This window comes from Seriola lalandi, unplaced genomic scaffold (genome assembly GCF_002814215.2).
Source record: "Seriola lalandi dorsalis isolate HSWRI2012SDOR001 ecotype SW California unplaced genomic scaffold, Sedor1 jcf7180002054840, whole genome shotgun sequence".
NCBI classification, from domain to species: domain Eukaryota; kingdom Metazoa; phylum Chordata; class Actinopteri; order Carangiformes; family Carangidae; genus Seriola; species Seriola lalandi.
The window spans coordinates 53,953-71,258 of NW_019525393.1; the positions used below are offsets into that span (position 1 = coordinate 53,953).

The window sequence follows — 17,306 nt, forward strand, 5'->3', positions numbered from 1 at the left end:
CGGACCAATGAGAGTTCGAGTTTCGCCGGGATACGTCATACGTCATATCTGTTTTCTGTCGGAGCAGAGGGCGCCGAGTCTGCTCTTCACATGTCGCTGCCTAATCATCTGTCTGGGAAAATACCGTCTAATGAAAAGCAAAGTGTGTGTTTTGGTGGGGGGATTTGCCATCCGAAACCGATCGGCTCTGTCTGCGTGAAATAGGGAATGAACGACGAGACAGCATCGGACAGCTGGAATAGAAACTCCGGGTGCTCCAGGTGAAGCTGCACAGAAGCTAAGCTAACATAGCACTGACCATTACATCCTTCTATTAGAAGATTTTTTGAACGGGTGCTAATAAACAGCTGGTTGTAATTCATTCTAACATGCTGCAACTTAGTCAGTGCAAACTTTACTCAGCTAGCTACAAAACAAGATGCCAGTTTTGTGTCTGAGTGTAACTGATTAGGGGAACTGTAATCATGTTGATTGAGGAATATTAGATCCATGGAAACTGGACCTGTTGATCACTGTGTGATTACTGCATTACTGAATATAGATAGGCCCAGAAACCTGCAGGTGCTATTAGACATCTGTAGCCTAATATGTAACTGTATAACCTGTAACAGTGTCCTCAGTCCTTTAAAAAGCTCAGATCACAAACTCAAAAAGCAATTTACTGCATTGATTACAGATTGCAGTCTGTACTGCTCATGCAGACACATGACAGTGCATAGACTTGAAAACTCTTGCATCTCCCCCCATAGGAGCATCTCTCCATAAATATTTGCTTTTGTGTATGAAATTACACATTCAGAGAGTCAGTTCACCTAAAATCACAATAAAAACGTTTTTCTCAGTCATCCCTCTGGATAACCATGTGGATATAATCAGGTTCATATCTGCTGCTGCAGTCTCTGTTACCACAATACTAAAGGAGATATGTGAAATTTTTGATTACAGTTATTTGGTTCAACTTCACAGTGAGTTTTTTCCTGATTTGTGTAACCAGGACATTGTTTCTGGAGAGACACAAGTTGGAAGCACTACTAAAACTCCCTTCAACTCTGTTGTATTGAGCTGTTGGGAGAAGTCTCTGATTCAGATGTCTTTTGTAATTGAAGTGAGTGCATACATTTTAGCATTAGAAAAAATGGTAAAAAAAAATATATATATATATATATATATATATATAGTCAAAAGGACAAAAACTCACTGCATCACATGCTGCAGTCAACAGTCCATCTCATGCTCTGGGTTTTTCTTTTGTTCAGTATTGAGCAAATGCTGGCTGTGAATCCCGGAAAGACGCCCATCAGTCTGCTGCAGGAGTATGGAACGCGGATAGGCAAGACCCCAGTGTATGACCTGCTGAAGGCCGAGGGACAGGCCCACCAGCCCAACTTCACTTTCCGCGTCTCCGTCGGAGAGATCAGCTGCACCGGCCAAGGGCCCAGCAAGAAGGCAGCCAAGCACAAAGCAGCCGAGGCTGCTCTGAAGATGCTCAAAGGAGGTCTCGGAGGTCCTGCCGGAGTTGGTGTTGGAGTAGACGGGTTTATTGGGGTTGACGTGTCTACTGATGGAGATGGGTGAGCATCGTATTTATTTATTTATTTATTTATTTATTTTTCATTTTTTGGCACTTGCCCTACAGTTAAAATTAAACATATACTTTGAAGCTATAATGATCTATATAATTAAAAAAACTGTGTGGATCCAGCATCAGCTGATGTTGCAGCCAAAATAACATATCGATATGCTCTATACATCGAATGGCTTGTCATCTGCCTGATATATAGAATATTTCAACATTGAACAAATGTAAGAATTAGTTTGTGTTTTCATTATTTCCTCCTCTGAGTTGTTTTATCTCTTATCTTCTGTGCAGCTCCCAGTCAGAGATGAAGAGCTCAGGCAGTTCTCAGCAGTCTGAATGTAACCCTGTCGGGGCTCTGCAGGTAAATAAACAGAGGAAACCACTGTAGTTAAAGTTTTTATTTTGTAGTTTGATTTTCTTCGAATAAGTACTTTCATTGTTCCATCAGTCCTTCCCAGTTTGTCCCATTAACAATATCTGCATAATTTGTAGTTTATGGCCTTTTTACTGCTGTTATAATCCTTTCATTGTACAGTTTGTGTTTGTCTGTGTTCTTCTCTGCCAGGAACTGGTGGTGCAGAAAGGATGGCGTTTGCCAGAGTACACAGTCACTCAGGAGTCTGGTCCAGCACATCGCAAAGAGTTCACCATGACCTGCAGAGTTGAGAGATTCGTGGAAATCGGTAAAATGCATGATTTTTCATTCCGCAAGTGTGCGTGTTGTGTGTGTTTTCAGATTGTTATCTCTTGTCCTCCGCATTTCATGCTATTTAATTTTTTTTTTAACAAGCCGCATGTACCCTCTTCTCATGAATACCATGCAGTTGACTGTCAGTGATGACACATGCTACTTCTGAAATAATGCTGAGAGAAAACAGCTTATTGATAATGAAAAAATCATATGTCATCCCTTTTACACGGGTGTTGTGTAGTTTGTGACCTTTATTGACAGCCACTCTTGATACATGAATTACAGGAGCATTGACTGTTCTCTGGCACAACTTGAGGCTGCCGCTAATAGACGGAAATTAATAATTAATTAATTCCCATTTCACAAGATATACAGGCATACTCTTTAGTTGCTTATAAAGTCTTAGTGAGTGGCAATCATCAGGTCAGACTAGTTACCAATCAGTAGTCATTACTTGTGCAACATGACTGACTTTCCAGTTTATCTATAGGAAGTGGTACGTCCAAGAAGCTAGCCAAGAGAAATGCCGCAGCTAAGATGTTATCGCGTATACACGACGTCCCGGTAGACCTGAGGACGAGCAACGACGCCGACACAGAAGATGACACATTCACCATGGTGAGAAACAAACAGAAACAAAACTTCTCTGTGCACCAGCTGACAAAGCATACAGGAATCCTGTATGTTAAATTATTTGGCACCTCGCTGAATAATGACTAAAGTGACTAAAGCCTAAGCACTTACTACATCCTCAATTATGTTCCCTTAATGGCATGCAAATATTATATTTGCATCACATAGTGCTTAATAATGTGTCCTACTTCCTGTCGTTTGGCCTTCAAATATGCACCTGACACCCCATTACCCCTTTTATTACTCATCAATCTTCCTGACAGGTAATAATAATAGTGTAAATTCATCTCTCCTGCTCACACAGCACATGGGGAACAGAGCTGAGTCGGGCAAAAGTAAAGGCTTCAGCTGCACGTGGGACTCTCTGCGTAACTCTGCTGGCGAGAAGATCCTCCAGCTCCGCAGCCATCCTCTGGGCATGCCCTCCGACTCCAACTTCTGCTCCTTGCTGAGCGACCTGTCTGTCGAGCAGCGCTTTGACGTCAGTTACCTGGACCTAGGTGAGTTCACAAACGGCAACGCTCGAATAGATTACGGTGAAATTTACCTCTGATGAGCGCCACATTCTTGACTGCAGTGAAAGGTTGAGAGGATGTATGAAGAGCTGCATTTCAGTTAGGAGCATGCTCTCACTGCTTTCATATCTAGTTTACAACACCTGCAAAAAACTAAGGCTTGCAGAGCATCATGGGCACATTTTGATGGTAACATGCTGTGTGGTTACTACCACTGTGATCAGATATGGAGTAAGTAGCCGGCAGGTGCATGCTGTCACAGTGTAGTGCAGGGGAACCACCAAGTTGTTAAAACTTAGGACTAATTAACTGACAGACAATTAAATAATGAAATTAAAGTTTTGTTAAAATATTTGTGCTGGGTGCACAATATCTTAAGAGATTAACACACTTAAGTACATATCATTTATCTATTAACCAAGAATTAATCAATTCCAATTCAATGGAGTAGAAACGGTTTCAGCATTCGAGTTGCTTGGTTTTCTCAGTTTTGTAGCATTAGATCTGTCATTATTTATCAGTGGTGATGCTTTTCAACATTCTTGTCCTTTCTTTTTTTCAGAGGAGCGCAGCCTGAGCGGCCTGTGCCAGTGTCTAGTGGAGCTTTCCACACAGCCAATCACAGTGTGCCACGGCTTTGCTCCGAGCATAGACGCCGCTCGAGCCAATGCTGCCCACAATGCACTGCAGTACCTCAAAATCATGGCTGGAGGGAAGTAATGCCATCTACCTCCTCAAAGACTAGAACTCACAACTACAAATTGCCTGGATAAATTTCCACTTTGGATGACGGAAGGCACTTTTGTGATGAGTTCAAATAACCGTGAATCACCTCAGATTTGGAAATAGAGACATTTTCTGTCCCCAAATTCACCCCTGGAGCCCTTTTTTGATCACTTTGATTTGTAATTGTCGCCCACGGACATTTAATTGCCCAAAAACTCATATATATACTCCTCTCCTTGACATTTTGCATATTTGTAACAAATTATTTTAAAATGCATTGTCAGTATTTTAGTTTTTGCTTGTCATCCATACACAGCGCCGTCTTTTCCTAAAATCTAGAGTAAAAAAAAAAAAAAAAGTATACCTGAAATTTTAAATGGTGCTTTTGGAATCAATTCCCAAAAAACTTGGGTCTGGTGCAACAAAAAAGTGCAAAAGGTCAAAGAGGTTTATAGAAATTGGGCTATGGAATCAGTAATCTCATGGATGGACGAAAAAATTACAGCCATGCAGCTGAAACATAGAGAAAAAGACTCTGCTGAATAAATATCAGAGGATAATTGTTTTAAAGACTGCCCCTTTTTACACATGAGCTTGTATGAGTCTTGAAAAATGTGGCTTCTCTTGTATATTAATTTGAACCCCTGAAATTCAAACTGTTTGTCTCTGTGATGTTCTTAACGTTTGGCCTTAGTTTTGTATTTTGGGCATTTTTCCCCTCTCATGTGAAAAACTGTTAAAACTGACTATTTCATCTGTATCTAACACACATTTTGAACTTATCAGGTTTATTTGAAATTAACCCTTTGTAATCATGTTATTCTTTGGCATTTACTGAAGTAGACTTGTCAGGAAGATCAGTAGACTCAGGGGATGGAATATTATATGAATTGCCCTTATAACATTTTTTGTAAATTTTGCCCTTGTAGAATTCCCTGCAAGGTACTCTGAACACAATCATCAGAAGCTTTTACATTTATGAAGATTATGAGAGAATACCACGTCTTTTAATTGTGAGCAAAGGTGAAATAACATTACAGTTAAATTTAAAATCTGCTTCTACTGGTTCATTTCACTCCCGAATGTGCAAACAGCATCAAAATGTAATTATCACAGCATCAGAAAATTTTCTCTATTACCCTTATTTTAATTTCCAGTCTTTGCATTAGGACCTTCGTAAATCCATTTCTGTGTAAGACAAAGGGCTTAAAAATTACTGTGAGTCTTCTGATGAAGGATTGTTGTAACTAATGGATCATCAAACAAAATCTTACTTTCAATGTTCAATATCATCAACCAGACAACTAAAGCTACCACATATTCTTGTGTGGAGTTTCAAAGTAATTAACTGAAGAACGCTTTAGAGTTTGTTATGCCCAGTATTGTCTCATTTATAATTTGTGTTTTTTCTTTTTTCCTGTCAGTGTGACTATATTTCCTGTGATGACATTTGAAAACTGATGATATTCTCATATTCTCAGACTACCTGTGTCTGTGTGTGAGGTTTCATTACCACCTCTTTTACAGTAGCTGCATATCTGTCGACATACCGCCTTGCACATAAGTATTGAATATAGTAAACAGTTTGCACTACTTGAAAAGATAATGTCCTTTGCACATTGCAGGCTGACCATGTTTCTGCACATCAACTCTGTCTGGTATCAAGTACAGTGTGTGTGATGTAATACTGACCTCATTTTCTCTGAAAAGGCAGATCTGCATATTGGTTTTCTGATTACTGAAAAAAGGAAGTCAACAGGTGTTTTTTAGTGAATTTTAGGTGCTGACATTATTAATTATTCTGGGATAGACTTCTTTGTCATAGTAGAAAATGATGCCCTTTTTTTTTTTTTTGGTTTGTTTGTTTTTTTTAAACAGTAAAATACAGTGTGAGCTCCATGTGAAATTGACTTTTCTTTTTTCTTTTTTTGTAAATTTACTGCAAACTGTTATTGTAATAAATTGAACATATGCTGTAATTCCAGATTGACTTATTCAAATATGATCCACACAGCATTTCATCAAAGGCTTTAAACAACTTAAATGTTTATTTATTTACAATATTCTGTATTCAGAATGAACACTGGGGGAGAATGTAATGCTTTGCAGAAATGTTCCTTATTGCAAAAAAAGCTTCTTCAGTGTAAAGCCTTTGAAAGCTTCACATGTGGTGTAAGTCTCTTACAAAAACATGACATTTAACTCCTTCGGGCCTGTTTGACTGTTGGTCCCTGCGTGGACGCACTTTCCAAACACTACTTTGAACGTTGTTTACATGGAGCTCTGTGTTTTCCTGTCATCTCCCGTGTCTGTCTGATGAGGGACTGACTTCTTCATCTGCATAGCCGCTGCTGTCTGACTGCATGCTGTCGCCCCGGCCAACTTCACCTAGACAGGGACACAAGGACACAAGCACAGTCGAGCAAACGACTCCATGCGCTGTAAACCATTGCACATGTGCAGCTGCAGTCTGACCTGAATAGATACACAAAGGCACATTCAGTTTGTTCCCAGTGACAAATCCACCTGCGTAGTGACCTGTATACACTTAAAGCGAGAAACCTCCCTTTCCTGATAAATTCATTTTCATACTCGCACATCGAGCTTTTCTGCATACATCTGCCTAGACAAATCAATTCCTCAAGTCATGTGAGGCCCAAAGTCAAATATTGAAATTCACCAAAAGAATATGCGTGGGGTTTCTGCAAACGTCTTTGTGTAAACACTTTGAGAAAGCGGGATGCACTCTGGTTACAGTGGCTGTTACAGCATGAACTGACAACATGCATTTTTTATTTTTCAGTATAATCATTTAAACAGGGTGAACAGCGTGAATGTAGTCGGTATTTGCTGGCCACGCGAACTGCTTATCAGTGTAAACAGCCATTTTAAAATTATGACGAGTCATGTTCCCGTAAAGCATGACTACAGTGTACCAAAGCAACAGCTGTAACTTCTGATCGTGACCTTCTGTGTTCATGCAAAATATGTCACTCACACACAAAGAAAAAATAAATACACTGTACCTTTGTGGTGACGTTCTGTGGACAATGTAGCATCAGTCTGTCCATAATCCTCCTCTCCCGCACTATGCAGCTATTGAGACAAAAATATAAAGCAGTTATTATATACTATGTGTCTGCTGCGACTCTTGAATGATTAGGAAACAATACTAAAAGATCTGTATAACACTGGGGCTGAACAATACATTGTTTTATCACCAATGTCACATTGTTACATAATCACAAAGTATGTTCTGAGATCATCTGCATCATAAAGTAAAACAGAAGAAAGAAAAATATGAGTCAGTAACCTGAACCAACACCAGCCACTGGAAAAACAGTCTATAACTACAGTAGGATGATTGTTTAAACTGAACAATAATAACATGAGCTCTTCTTTTTTTCTCTTAAATTCTTTCACCCTGTTTCTTTGACCCATTTACAGATGAGGTCCCTTTCTTTCAGAGTATATCAAATTTGTATTTCTCTTTTATAACATCACAATTTGTAATAAACAAAAATATGTCAAGGTTATTTTTTGCCACCACTGTGGCAGCTTTACATTCCTGAACATGTGCAGTAGTATTGTTTCATGACCGTACCTCCTCCAGATCAAAAGAGTTAGCCTGTTTTACGTTACTGGAGAAATCCCCCAGGCCCCGATGTGTCAGTGGATTCAGGTACTGGCTTTTCCCCCTGTTCAAGTTCTCCTCACATGTCTGGACAAGAGGGACAGTGGAAGTATGACTGGAATCTGGCGTGTTCAAGGAACAGGAAGAGGCATCGTCCCCCTCCCAGCCAGTCACGGTGATGCAGTAATGGGTATGGTTGGCATTGGAGGCCAGGACAGGAAGTGGTCCGGATGCATCAGCCAATCTGGCCTCTCCTGAAAAGGCAACATCAGGCCCAGAGATAGGGCTTTGTACACAGGGTTTGTGTGATCCAGGACTTTCTGTCTCAGAGCAGATAGGAGGTAATGTGTTTGCTTTTGGGCTGTGTGCGTGCTGAGAGCAGAAAGGCGCCTGGTGCACGCTTTCGACTATCTGCGGGCAGATTCGATCATACGTAACCTTGGCAACAGGCTTTAGCTCAGCTCTCCTTGTATCACTTTGTGTGGAATATGAGATCTGCTCAGCCTGACATGAAAGAAAGTGATGATCTGTTTCTATCACAGTGTCTCCTGATATGGTTGAGGCTAGAGATGTTCTCAGACTGTGAGTCCTGCTGTCGGTGTCTGTTAGTCGGACACTGTTTTTATCAGCGTCATCATTATCTGTTTGTTTGCTACTATGCGTGTCATTGTGACAGATTTTATTTCCATTCTGAAGGATGTCTGTGTCTACTACGGTCTGCTGTGTTTGCTCTTCTCTCCATCTGTTACAGGATTTATCATCATCCCTGACCAGCCTAACATCTACAGCTGAATTACTCCTGGTATATTCCCCCAATTCCAGTTTCTTGGAAGCCCCGGTCTTGGCTTTCACCAGGACTATATCCACAACATCAGGGAGGCTGGACCTTTTCCTGGGTGAGGGCTGCGGAGAGGTGGAGTCTGACCCGCGAGGAGAGCCTGTGTAGAGGCACATCTTGGAGACGGTGTCCTTCAGCCTCTCCACCGGAGAACGCGGCTCACTGCGGACACTGCTCCTGAAGCGTTCGATCCTCTCCACAGGAGACGAGAAAGTGAACTCCGGCGTGGCGAGTTTCTGAAGAGGGGTGCGGGACACGTGGGAGTAGAGGGAGTAAAAAGCGTTGGCCATTGCTGTGAGCACTTGGACTTGTCTGAAACGGCCTGTGGAAAGAATAAAATGTAAATCAAACCAAAAGTAATATGGAGCTCATTTTCTACATCCCAGAATTAATTCACCTTATCACACATTAAACAATATAACACAAATCACATGACAAAGATAACCTACGGCAGAGGGATTTAATAAATCCATAGTCTTACTAGCAAGAGAGAGGCTGGGGTCCTCCTCTCGTATCCGCCGCAGCTGTGCATCCAAGAACAGGCGGAAGTTGATGCCCTGAGCCTGAGAGGGGAAGGTGAAGAAGCGAGGAGGGATGCGAACAGTGACCTGTGGCTCATCGCAGCCGAAACCCAGCTCATACAACGTCTCCTCTGCATCCTCAGAACACATCTGCAGGATCTCGGACACACTATTGTAAGGATGGGAGAAAGGGAGAAACAAATAAACAGGATAAAAATGGAACGCACTGTACTATTCGGGGAAAAAGAAAAAGAAAAAGAAAAATGTTATGGAAAACAACAGATTTGGAAATCTGCAACTTGTCAAGTGGGTCATTCAAGAGTAAAAAAGTGCCGGTGATGAGTCTGCAGACCTACAGAGTAATGAACCTTGTGAAAGTGTTGCAGCCTCACCTTGATGTGGTTTTACAGGTGGAGGAGGACAGGCAGCTGGAGGCCATGCTGTGGCCCAAGTTCAGTGACGGCGGACATAGTCCAGTACGAGGGGTGCTGTAGACAAGACGTGTAAAGTTATGTTGCATATGATCCACAACTTAGATCAATATTAAGGCAAAACCTACAGTTGTGCTTCAGCATGTAATCAAAGACAAGTCAGCTGACAAGCAAGCACAAAGCCTAACTCTGTTCTTGATGTACATTTCCAAAAATAAAAAAATTAAAACATTTCCTTTACAGAAAAATTCAGATGAAAATAATTTGATGTCAGTACAACTTTTTCATCCGATCTGTTCGCAGGTTGTTACTGACCTGCTGTTGAGTCTGCTGTGTTGTTGTTTCAGGGAAGGACGACGTGCGCGGCTTCATGGTCAGCATAGAGTGAGAAAAGGAGGAAAAATAACACCATTCTTTTAACTTCCTTTATTCAGTTCAGAAAGTCCCATGTCTTCACAAACTCTTTCAAAACTAAAAGAAGTGCCAAAATGGACTGTATTGATGCCAACATTCAAGTGATAAATTATATTCACACTTCTTAATCATATTCAAAAGAAACAACTCAGTGGCCATGGGTGTACCCAGGAAATAAAAATGTCAGTGAACAGACTTGCTCATATATTTTCACATCTGACTAAAACTTGAGAAACATCAAAGACAGTTCATTTCTCTCCTAAATTGTGCTCTTGTTCAGAAAGTAGGACATGAGTTTAAAAATACAAAGGCCTCTAATGATTAAAGCAAGATGGATTCATATTATTCACTTATTCAACAGTACATTCCTCGTCTCTTGCGTTTTATTCTTTCACTGTCACTGCAACGATAACATTACAGATTCTACTCACCCAGCTTCACGTGAAATTCCTCCTCCATTTAACAAAGAAGCTGAAACAAAGAATGAAAGAGAAGTGTGTTGATACGCATCAGGTTGCTGCTTTCACAGTTAATTTGCAAAAATTTACGCCTATAAAAATATTTGTATGTGTTTGGGTGAGCTACCCTGGTGAAAGTTAGATTAAAGGACCAGTGTGCGGGACTCAGTGGCATCTAGTGGTGAGGTTGCAGAAAGCAACCAATTCAATACGTCTCCCATCATTCCTCGCTTGTAGGAGTAAGCATGTAGGAGAACCTACGGCGGCCTTCAGGTAACGTAAAAACCTTAAAGGCCCTCTCTAGAGGAAGTGTTTAGTTTGTCTGTTTTGGGCTACTGTATAAAACATGGCGGTGCAGCCGTGGACCTGCTCCCTTTCCGATATGAAGGGCTCATTCTAAGCAAAAAAAAACCCCACAATGATTCTTAGTTTCTTGTGATTATACACTAATGAAAACATAATTATGAAGATTTTATCCTTTTTCTACCAATAAATCCTACACACTTAACATCACAGCACTTCCAGGTCCTCTCATTTTCACTTTGTGATGTTCACATTAAACTGTCAAACAGCTGCAGATGTAAAGCAAAAGTCCAACCAGCATGCCACTCACAAGATGTACTTACTAAGCGATTATATTAAAGGCATTATGCAATTCTCTACTCTGTTGTTACACCCATAGATTTTAGTCTCACCACTAAAAATGATAAGCTGATGTTTTGACCTTGCAAGAACTATTATGTAACTTCTTTTTTTGATATAAATAATGTACATCTGATATGACATGGGAAATGTCATAACATTTCAAATAAAGAGCATAAACAGCCACATTTATGGAGGGTGTTGACAAAAAATAACTTTCTGAGCTACACTTACTGAAAAAAATCCTCCTGACAGAGGTGCAGTAAAACTGTCGAACACCTGACTTTTCTGTGAGATATTACAGTTGATTTGCATAGGTGGGCCAGTGTCACTCAACGCTGTAACAAACTCAACAAACGTGAGCTTGAGCAGAGAATAAAAAACATGCATGATACACACCTCATTTTCCTATAAGAACATTTCCTGCTTTGTTAGTTTCCTTTGTCTGTGTGTGTGTGTGTGTGTGTGTGTGTGTGTCTGTGTGTGTGTGTACTTACCATCAGCACCAAGACTCAGGTCATCGTCTAAGTTGTTGGCTTTGAGCACAGACTCTGAAGAGAGGACAGTCATTGATTTAGTACTTTCATATCTAGTTGCACATTATATGTTCATTTCTGAGTGTGTGAAATGCAAAGTTCATTTACCTAAGTACTGTACTTAAGTTAGTACTTAAATTTGAGGTAGAACATATCAAAAATGATGCGCTGTTACAGGTTATACTTCAGCTTAATATACTCTACAAAATATAAGATGATTAAATTAGCTCCACCTTGACAAGCTGTTACGTAAGTAAAATGCTACTAATGATCCACTATGATATTTAATAGCACGACCCTCACACAGACAATTTTTCTGAATTATGTGTTCTTTTATTTTTGATACTGTAAGTACATTTTGCTAATAATACTTGTTGTGTTGTGCTTATATCGCAAGTCTTGCTACTTTTACTTGAGTAAAGGATCTGAATACTTCCTCTACAGAAACAGGGTTAAAGACAAAAGGAAAGTGTATATTTGAACTGTTTATATTTGATTTGCATTTACAGTTAGTATAATTACAAAACTGACTTGTGGTAAATGATAGGTTGTTATTCATGACAAAGCTTTATTTCAGTTCATACTCACCAAAACTCAGCTGGCCAGTATTCTCTGAGCAGGCCTCTGACCTATCAAACATATTTCAATATTTAATGCATATATACAAACCAACAGACACATATCCATTCAGCATTATCTGCATGTTTCTTCTATCAAATAGGTGAATGCGTTTACATATGATAGCAGTCTATCTCCAGCGGATGACTGTGAGAATCATTCACATCTGCTCTCTAATCAGCCCTTAACAGGCTGCTGAAGTCTGTCAACTTCCTCCTGTAGAAATGTTCACATGCTGAGCAGAACTATGGTCAACACCTCCAAACCAATTTGGTCGTTTCCCTGTCGACTTCTCGGCATGCAAAAACCATCACACCACTGTTTTTAGTGTACTATTTCATAGTGTAAGGAGCCATTTAGATGCCGACACACACACACACACACACGCACGCAAGCACGCACGCACACACACACGCACGCACGCACGCACTCACACACTCACACACGCACACACACACACACACACACACTGTATGTAGAACCTCACTGATTACTAGCAGTGCAGCTTACTTTTCAATGACTGATACAGGAGACGTTAAATAACGTCTCTGTGAGCTGACCTCCTTCCTTCAATCAGTTCCATTAGAGGAAAAGGGAACTGTTATTTCAGTAACTATTATTTTAAACCACAATAAAATTTAGAGAAAAGAGCTTAGGTTGTGTGATTTGTTGGTGTAACAGCCTCAGGGCTGGAAGACTGGTTGAAAAGTTTGCATCTATCCTGAGAAAAAACATCTTTAACATATTCAACACAAGCTCCAAAAGCTGTGTGTTGTGAATGACATGCCCTAGATAACATCAGAAAAAGTCAGTTCGAAGCAGTCTCATATTATGGCTTTTAAGAAATGAAAGAAGCGTATATTTCCGATGGAATTATAAAAATGCATCATCTTAGGCTCTTGTGGTGAAAACAATACAGCATCTACCTTCCTGCGCTGTCTTCCTGGAAAACCTGACCTCAGAAGGTTTCCACTTTCTACTTGCTTTTGTTTGTTAAATCGGTTTCCAGTGTCTGACACCTTGTCCTTCAGAGCCGGCAAGAGTATGTGCTCAAAAAAGATCATCTTACATCCATCTTGCAAAGACAAAAGTAGTAAAGCAAACTGACTCACCCACAACGCAGGAGCCAGTTCTCAATCTTTCCTGTGAAGCATCCTGTGGAAATGTGCAGCACTTAGCTTATGAGTAATCCTCATTAAACAAACAACTCCGCAGGTTCTTATATCAGTGTTTAAACAAACACCCATCCTGTCTACAGTAACTTTGCACATATTATGTTATGAAAAAGTGGAACCTCTGATTGCATTTAAGTAATCCTGTAAATTATGCCATCTCTAAAAGAAGAAGTGATCCAACATTTTATCATTTATGCAATTTCTTTTATTTTATGTATGTGAAATAAAAGAAGTTCTGATAAACTGGTCACAAAATCCGTCACTACTTCCCTCAGGGTCAATTTATCATTTGTTTGGACAGATGTGTGGGTGGATCTCTCACACTCTCCTTAGTTTGCACTTACCATCGGAAAAGACATCGTCATCTGCTATGGAGGCAGACGGGAGGTTGCACAGCGGCCCTTCGGGGTCCAGTTCCTCCAGAGTGGGCCACTGTCGGCTGCTGTTGATCCAGGCTCGCCGCCTCACAGTGGAGGACGGGCTCTCCATCGCCTCAAGTCACAGACAGCCGGGAGGACATAGTGAAACTGAAGCTACAGAGACACAAGGGCCGAGCCTGTGATGCAGACAATATGTTTTCTTTTTTTCAGGGGCTGAGACAGATACCACTTTCACATTGAAGTCGATGATCGTTTGGAGCTATTATGTGTTGATATGTTTTTTAAATTAAAGCCTCCCTAGAGAGTGTGCTTTGCTTCCTCATAAACTGCATTATTTGACAAGTTGGACCAATAGTAAACTACAGTGTGACATTAAAACAATTAATAAAACACGTTCAACTCTTTTTCAGACAGACATGTTACAATGGATGACATTCTCTGACGTTGAGCCTCAAGGTTAAGTCCAAGTTAATTTGTCATTTTAAGTGTAATAATAATTAAAAAAAGTTAAAATGAATACTGAGTATCGTAGGACTCACAAAACTTTAAAAAGCTGACAAAAAATAAAAATATTAAGTTTGAAACATGTACAGGTGAATAAAAACCCTGGTGCAATAAAGAGCATACAGCAGTATAAACATAAAATAAGATATATCTAAAGTACATAGATGGTAGCTGAAACATGTAAAGTGACACTGGGTTAAGGAGGGAAGATATACAAAGACAAATACAGACACAGAGTGACAGATAGATCTATGCAAATCCATTTTAATAAAAACATAAATTTAATTAATTATTACTGTAATTCTAATATATAAGTCAAGCCAAACAACTGTTAGTTTAGATCAATAAAATGTTAAGGAATAGATCATGCATCATACATAAGACATAAATGACTTATACTGATTATGGTTATATAGGCTACCTTTCTGAAAATATAGATGAATATTTCCCAGTTTTTCCTTCGATTATAAAGTCTGTCATTGTATAATGTCATCCATATTAATAAGAAATAATCTTCTCAATGTCTATTATAGGTTGTATTAACTGTCAGTTGAATTAAACATGCCTGTTCAGACTTCAGCTATGAAAAGCTTAAGAGCGAAAACAGTTAACAGAAGAAAAGCAGCTTTACCTTCACCGATGCAGGTTTCAGTTCTGCGTCAGTGGCGCTTTTTCTCTCGTTTCCTGTTGTCGCGGGCCGAGCTGTGTGAAACTAATCTGCAGTCTTCAGCAAACCTTCTAACAGCTTCAAGCCTGCTCTGGGTTTTCAATGATAAATGCACGATGACGAGTTTCAAGGTAATTTCCTCTGAAGAGATGCTCGCCGGTCATTTGTCAGGCTGCATCTGAGCGGATCCTCCTGGCAGGGGATGGTGTGTGAGCTAACTGTAGGAAGTGACTTTGCATCTGATCATGAAATACAACAGTTTTATCAGCGCGGGACGCAGCTGCGACACATCCTGCAGAAACAAAAGCTGACAGACTGAAAGCTGTTGCTGAAAATGTCAGAAGGTAAAGGTTGACTACACATTTGAAAAGATTATAATCTCAACAACAATGTTATTTGTCTGGTAGGCAAACTGTGACCTCCAATAGGAAGGAAAACAACTTTAAAATGCCTTTCAATACTCTAATGTCATGCATTTTGATTTGAGGTATCTTAAGTATGTGTATCAATCATCATTCGCTGTGATAGTTTTGTACATGAAGCAGGTCATAGACCATAAACTTTCAGATAAACTTTTTGCTGCTAGGTCATCCATAAAGGGTTTATAAGCTGTAACAAATGGGTTTATTAATGATTAAGACCTACTAAATCCTTACAGATCAGTTACAAGTCAGTAATAACATCTGCGTTTTTTTCTGTAGTTCACTATGAAGATTGTACAACTTTGCTTGAGCATTTCTGTCATTCTGTCTTTCTTTCATACTTCCACTTTACCACATTTCAAAGGAAAATAAAGTACGTTTTACTCCACTGTATTTGACAGGTACAGTTTGCAGGTTAAGATTGTATGAGTTTATACAATATGATGCATTATGGACCCAAAGGCTTTTAAAATAGCTAAAAAAAAATTTATACATTTTGCTGATAATAAATCAATCAATCAGCCCAATTCTTCCCTTAATTATACAACACTTCTTCCTTTCAACAACACAAAAGTGAGCTTTCAAATTCAATACTTAATGCTTCTACTCCACTACAGTTCAGAGGGAAATTAATGATAATACTTTTTACTCCAATATATTCATATAACAGCTTTATTTACTTGATACTTTACAGATTTTTACACACAAAACATACTCAACTGAATATAAAACAAGAAAAATTAGCACCACCTGGAGCTAATGCTACTAATGATCCAGCAATATGATATTTGACCATCACATGAGCCATTTTCTGAATTATGAGTTATTTTATGTTTGATCCTTTACCTACATTTTCCTGCTTAAATACCTTTACTTGAGTGAAATTTCGAAGCAGGACTATTTCTTGTCATGGAGTATTTTGCATTGTAATCTTTGTCACTTTTATTTAAATCAGGTGAAATAAAATTTTATTTAAGAAGCCCAGGATTATGTCACTAATTGGCCTCAAGGGGGTTAAAAAGCTGTACAAAACATGACATCCTTTGTCTGTAGACCCTCCAGTCCCAAAAAAGATAACACCAAAAAATGGAAGAAACTTCAGACCGTGCAACAGAGGAGGCATGTTTCTTCCAGGATGAACTGACATGCTCAACAAATGATGTAAACAAATTTTCAATCACTGCTAAGGTAAGTTAGAGGACCGTATACTGGGAGCCAAGCACTGTATAATGAAAGATTACACTATTAGTCCTTATACTGTGCAGGGGTACTGTTGGGGATGAATGAGATAAATAGCTTTAGGAGAAACAGACTGATGAAACATCTGTGTTTGACTGCAGACAGAGTTGGGTGGATGCAGGCCCGACTTGAGGATGAACTCCACCCTCCGGCCTGTTTACATGGGCACATGTGCTGCTTCACTGACAGCCCCCTTATACATCCCTATAATAAAAGCCCTCCCACAAGCGAGCCATTTTTCTCCTCCCAGCGCGGTTACAGCCAGTGTGTGACTGTGATGGGGTCTCTTCTCCTCCACCCTGGCTGACTCCTCCCGCCTCCTTGCTGTTTCCCAACCCACAGGGCGCCACCAGGGAGTGGCCAGTGGCCACGGAGGCAAGACTTAAATACCCAGCAGTCCGCCTTCTTCGTTCCTCACCTCCGTGTTCAAGGCAAGAGATGAGCCTTTTCATCCTTTCACTGCTGAATGATGAGACAATATCACAGAAGAAAGGGGAGATACCACTGTTTATGTGAACATGTTTACTCATGGCGCCTTTTGAGCGGAAAACAGATAACCCAACGTCAATCATACTCAGGGATACAACCTACCATGCTTGGTCCTGCCCCAATCCCCGCCTTTGGCCCAATTACATTGGCGGGTAGAGACTCGTAGGCAGAAACAACCTTTTCAATTGGAGAAC

At 40.0% G+C, this 17,306-nt stretch overlaps 2 protein-coding genes across 4 annotated transcripts; one reads left to right on the plus strand and one right to left on the minus strand.

Moving 5' to 3' along the window:
* Positions 1–58: 58 nt before the first annotated feature.
* tarbp2 (TAR (HIV) RNA binding protein 2) lies at positions 59–5,200 on the plus strand. Its single transcript, XM_023426837.2, has 7 exons — positions 59–260; positions 1,257–1,571; positions 1,871–1,940; positions 2,145–2,262; positions 2,761–2,888; positions 3,208–3,403; positions 3,981–5,200. Exons 1-7 carry the CDS (start codon positions 208–210, stop codon positions 4,136–4,138), a joined length of 1,038 nt encoding a protein of 345 aa, XP_023282605.1. The 5' UTR covers positions 59–207; the 3' UTR covers positions 4,139–5,200.
* A 970-nt stretch (positions 5,201–6,170) lies between these two features.
* On the minus strand, positions 6,171–15,172 carry tespa1 (thymocyte expressed, positive selection associated 1). 3 transcript variants are annotated; one of them, XM_023426835.2, is made up of 12 exons: positions 14,927–15,172; positions 13,756–13,944; positions 13,349–13,391; positions 12,207–12,247; positions 11,580–11,633; positions 10,414–10,453; positions 9,884–9,934; positions 9,530–9,625; positions 9,098–9,306; positions 7,749–8,938; positions 7,171–7,240; positions 6,171–6,619 (listed from the first exon to the last, which is right to left on the minus strand). In XM_023426835.2, exons 2-12 carry the CDS (start codon positions 13,898–13,900, stop codon positions 6,441–6,443), a joined length of 2,118 nt encoding a protein of 705 aa, XP_023282603.1. In that variant the 5' UTR covers positions 13,901–13,944; positions 14,927–15,172; the 3' UTR covers positions 6,171–6,440. The 3 variants fall into 3 exon arrangements, with proteins under 3 accessions (XP_023282603.1, XP_023282602.1, XP_023282604.1); XM_023426834.2 differs by having other exon boundaries at positions 13,756–13,967; XM_023426836.2 differs by having other exon boundaries at positions 6,171–6,532; positions 13,756–13,967; positions 14,927–15,170.
* Positions 15,173–17,306: the final 2,134 nt, after the last annotated feature.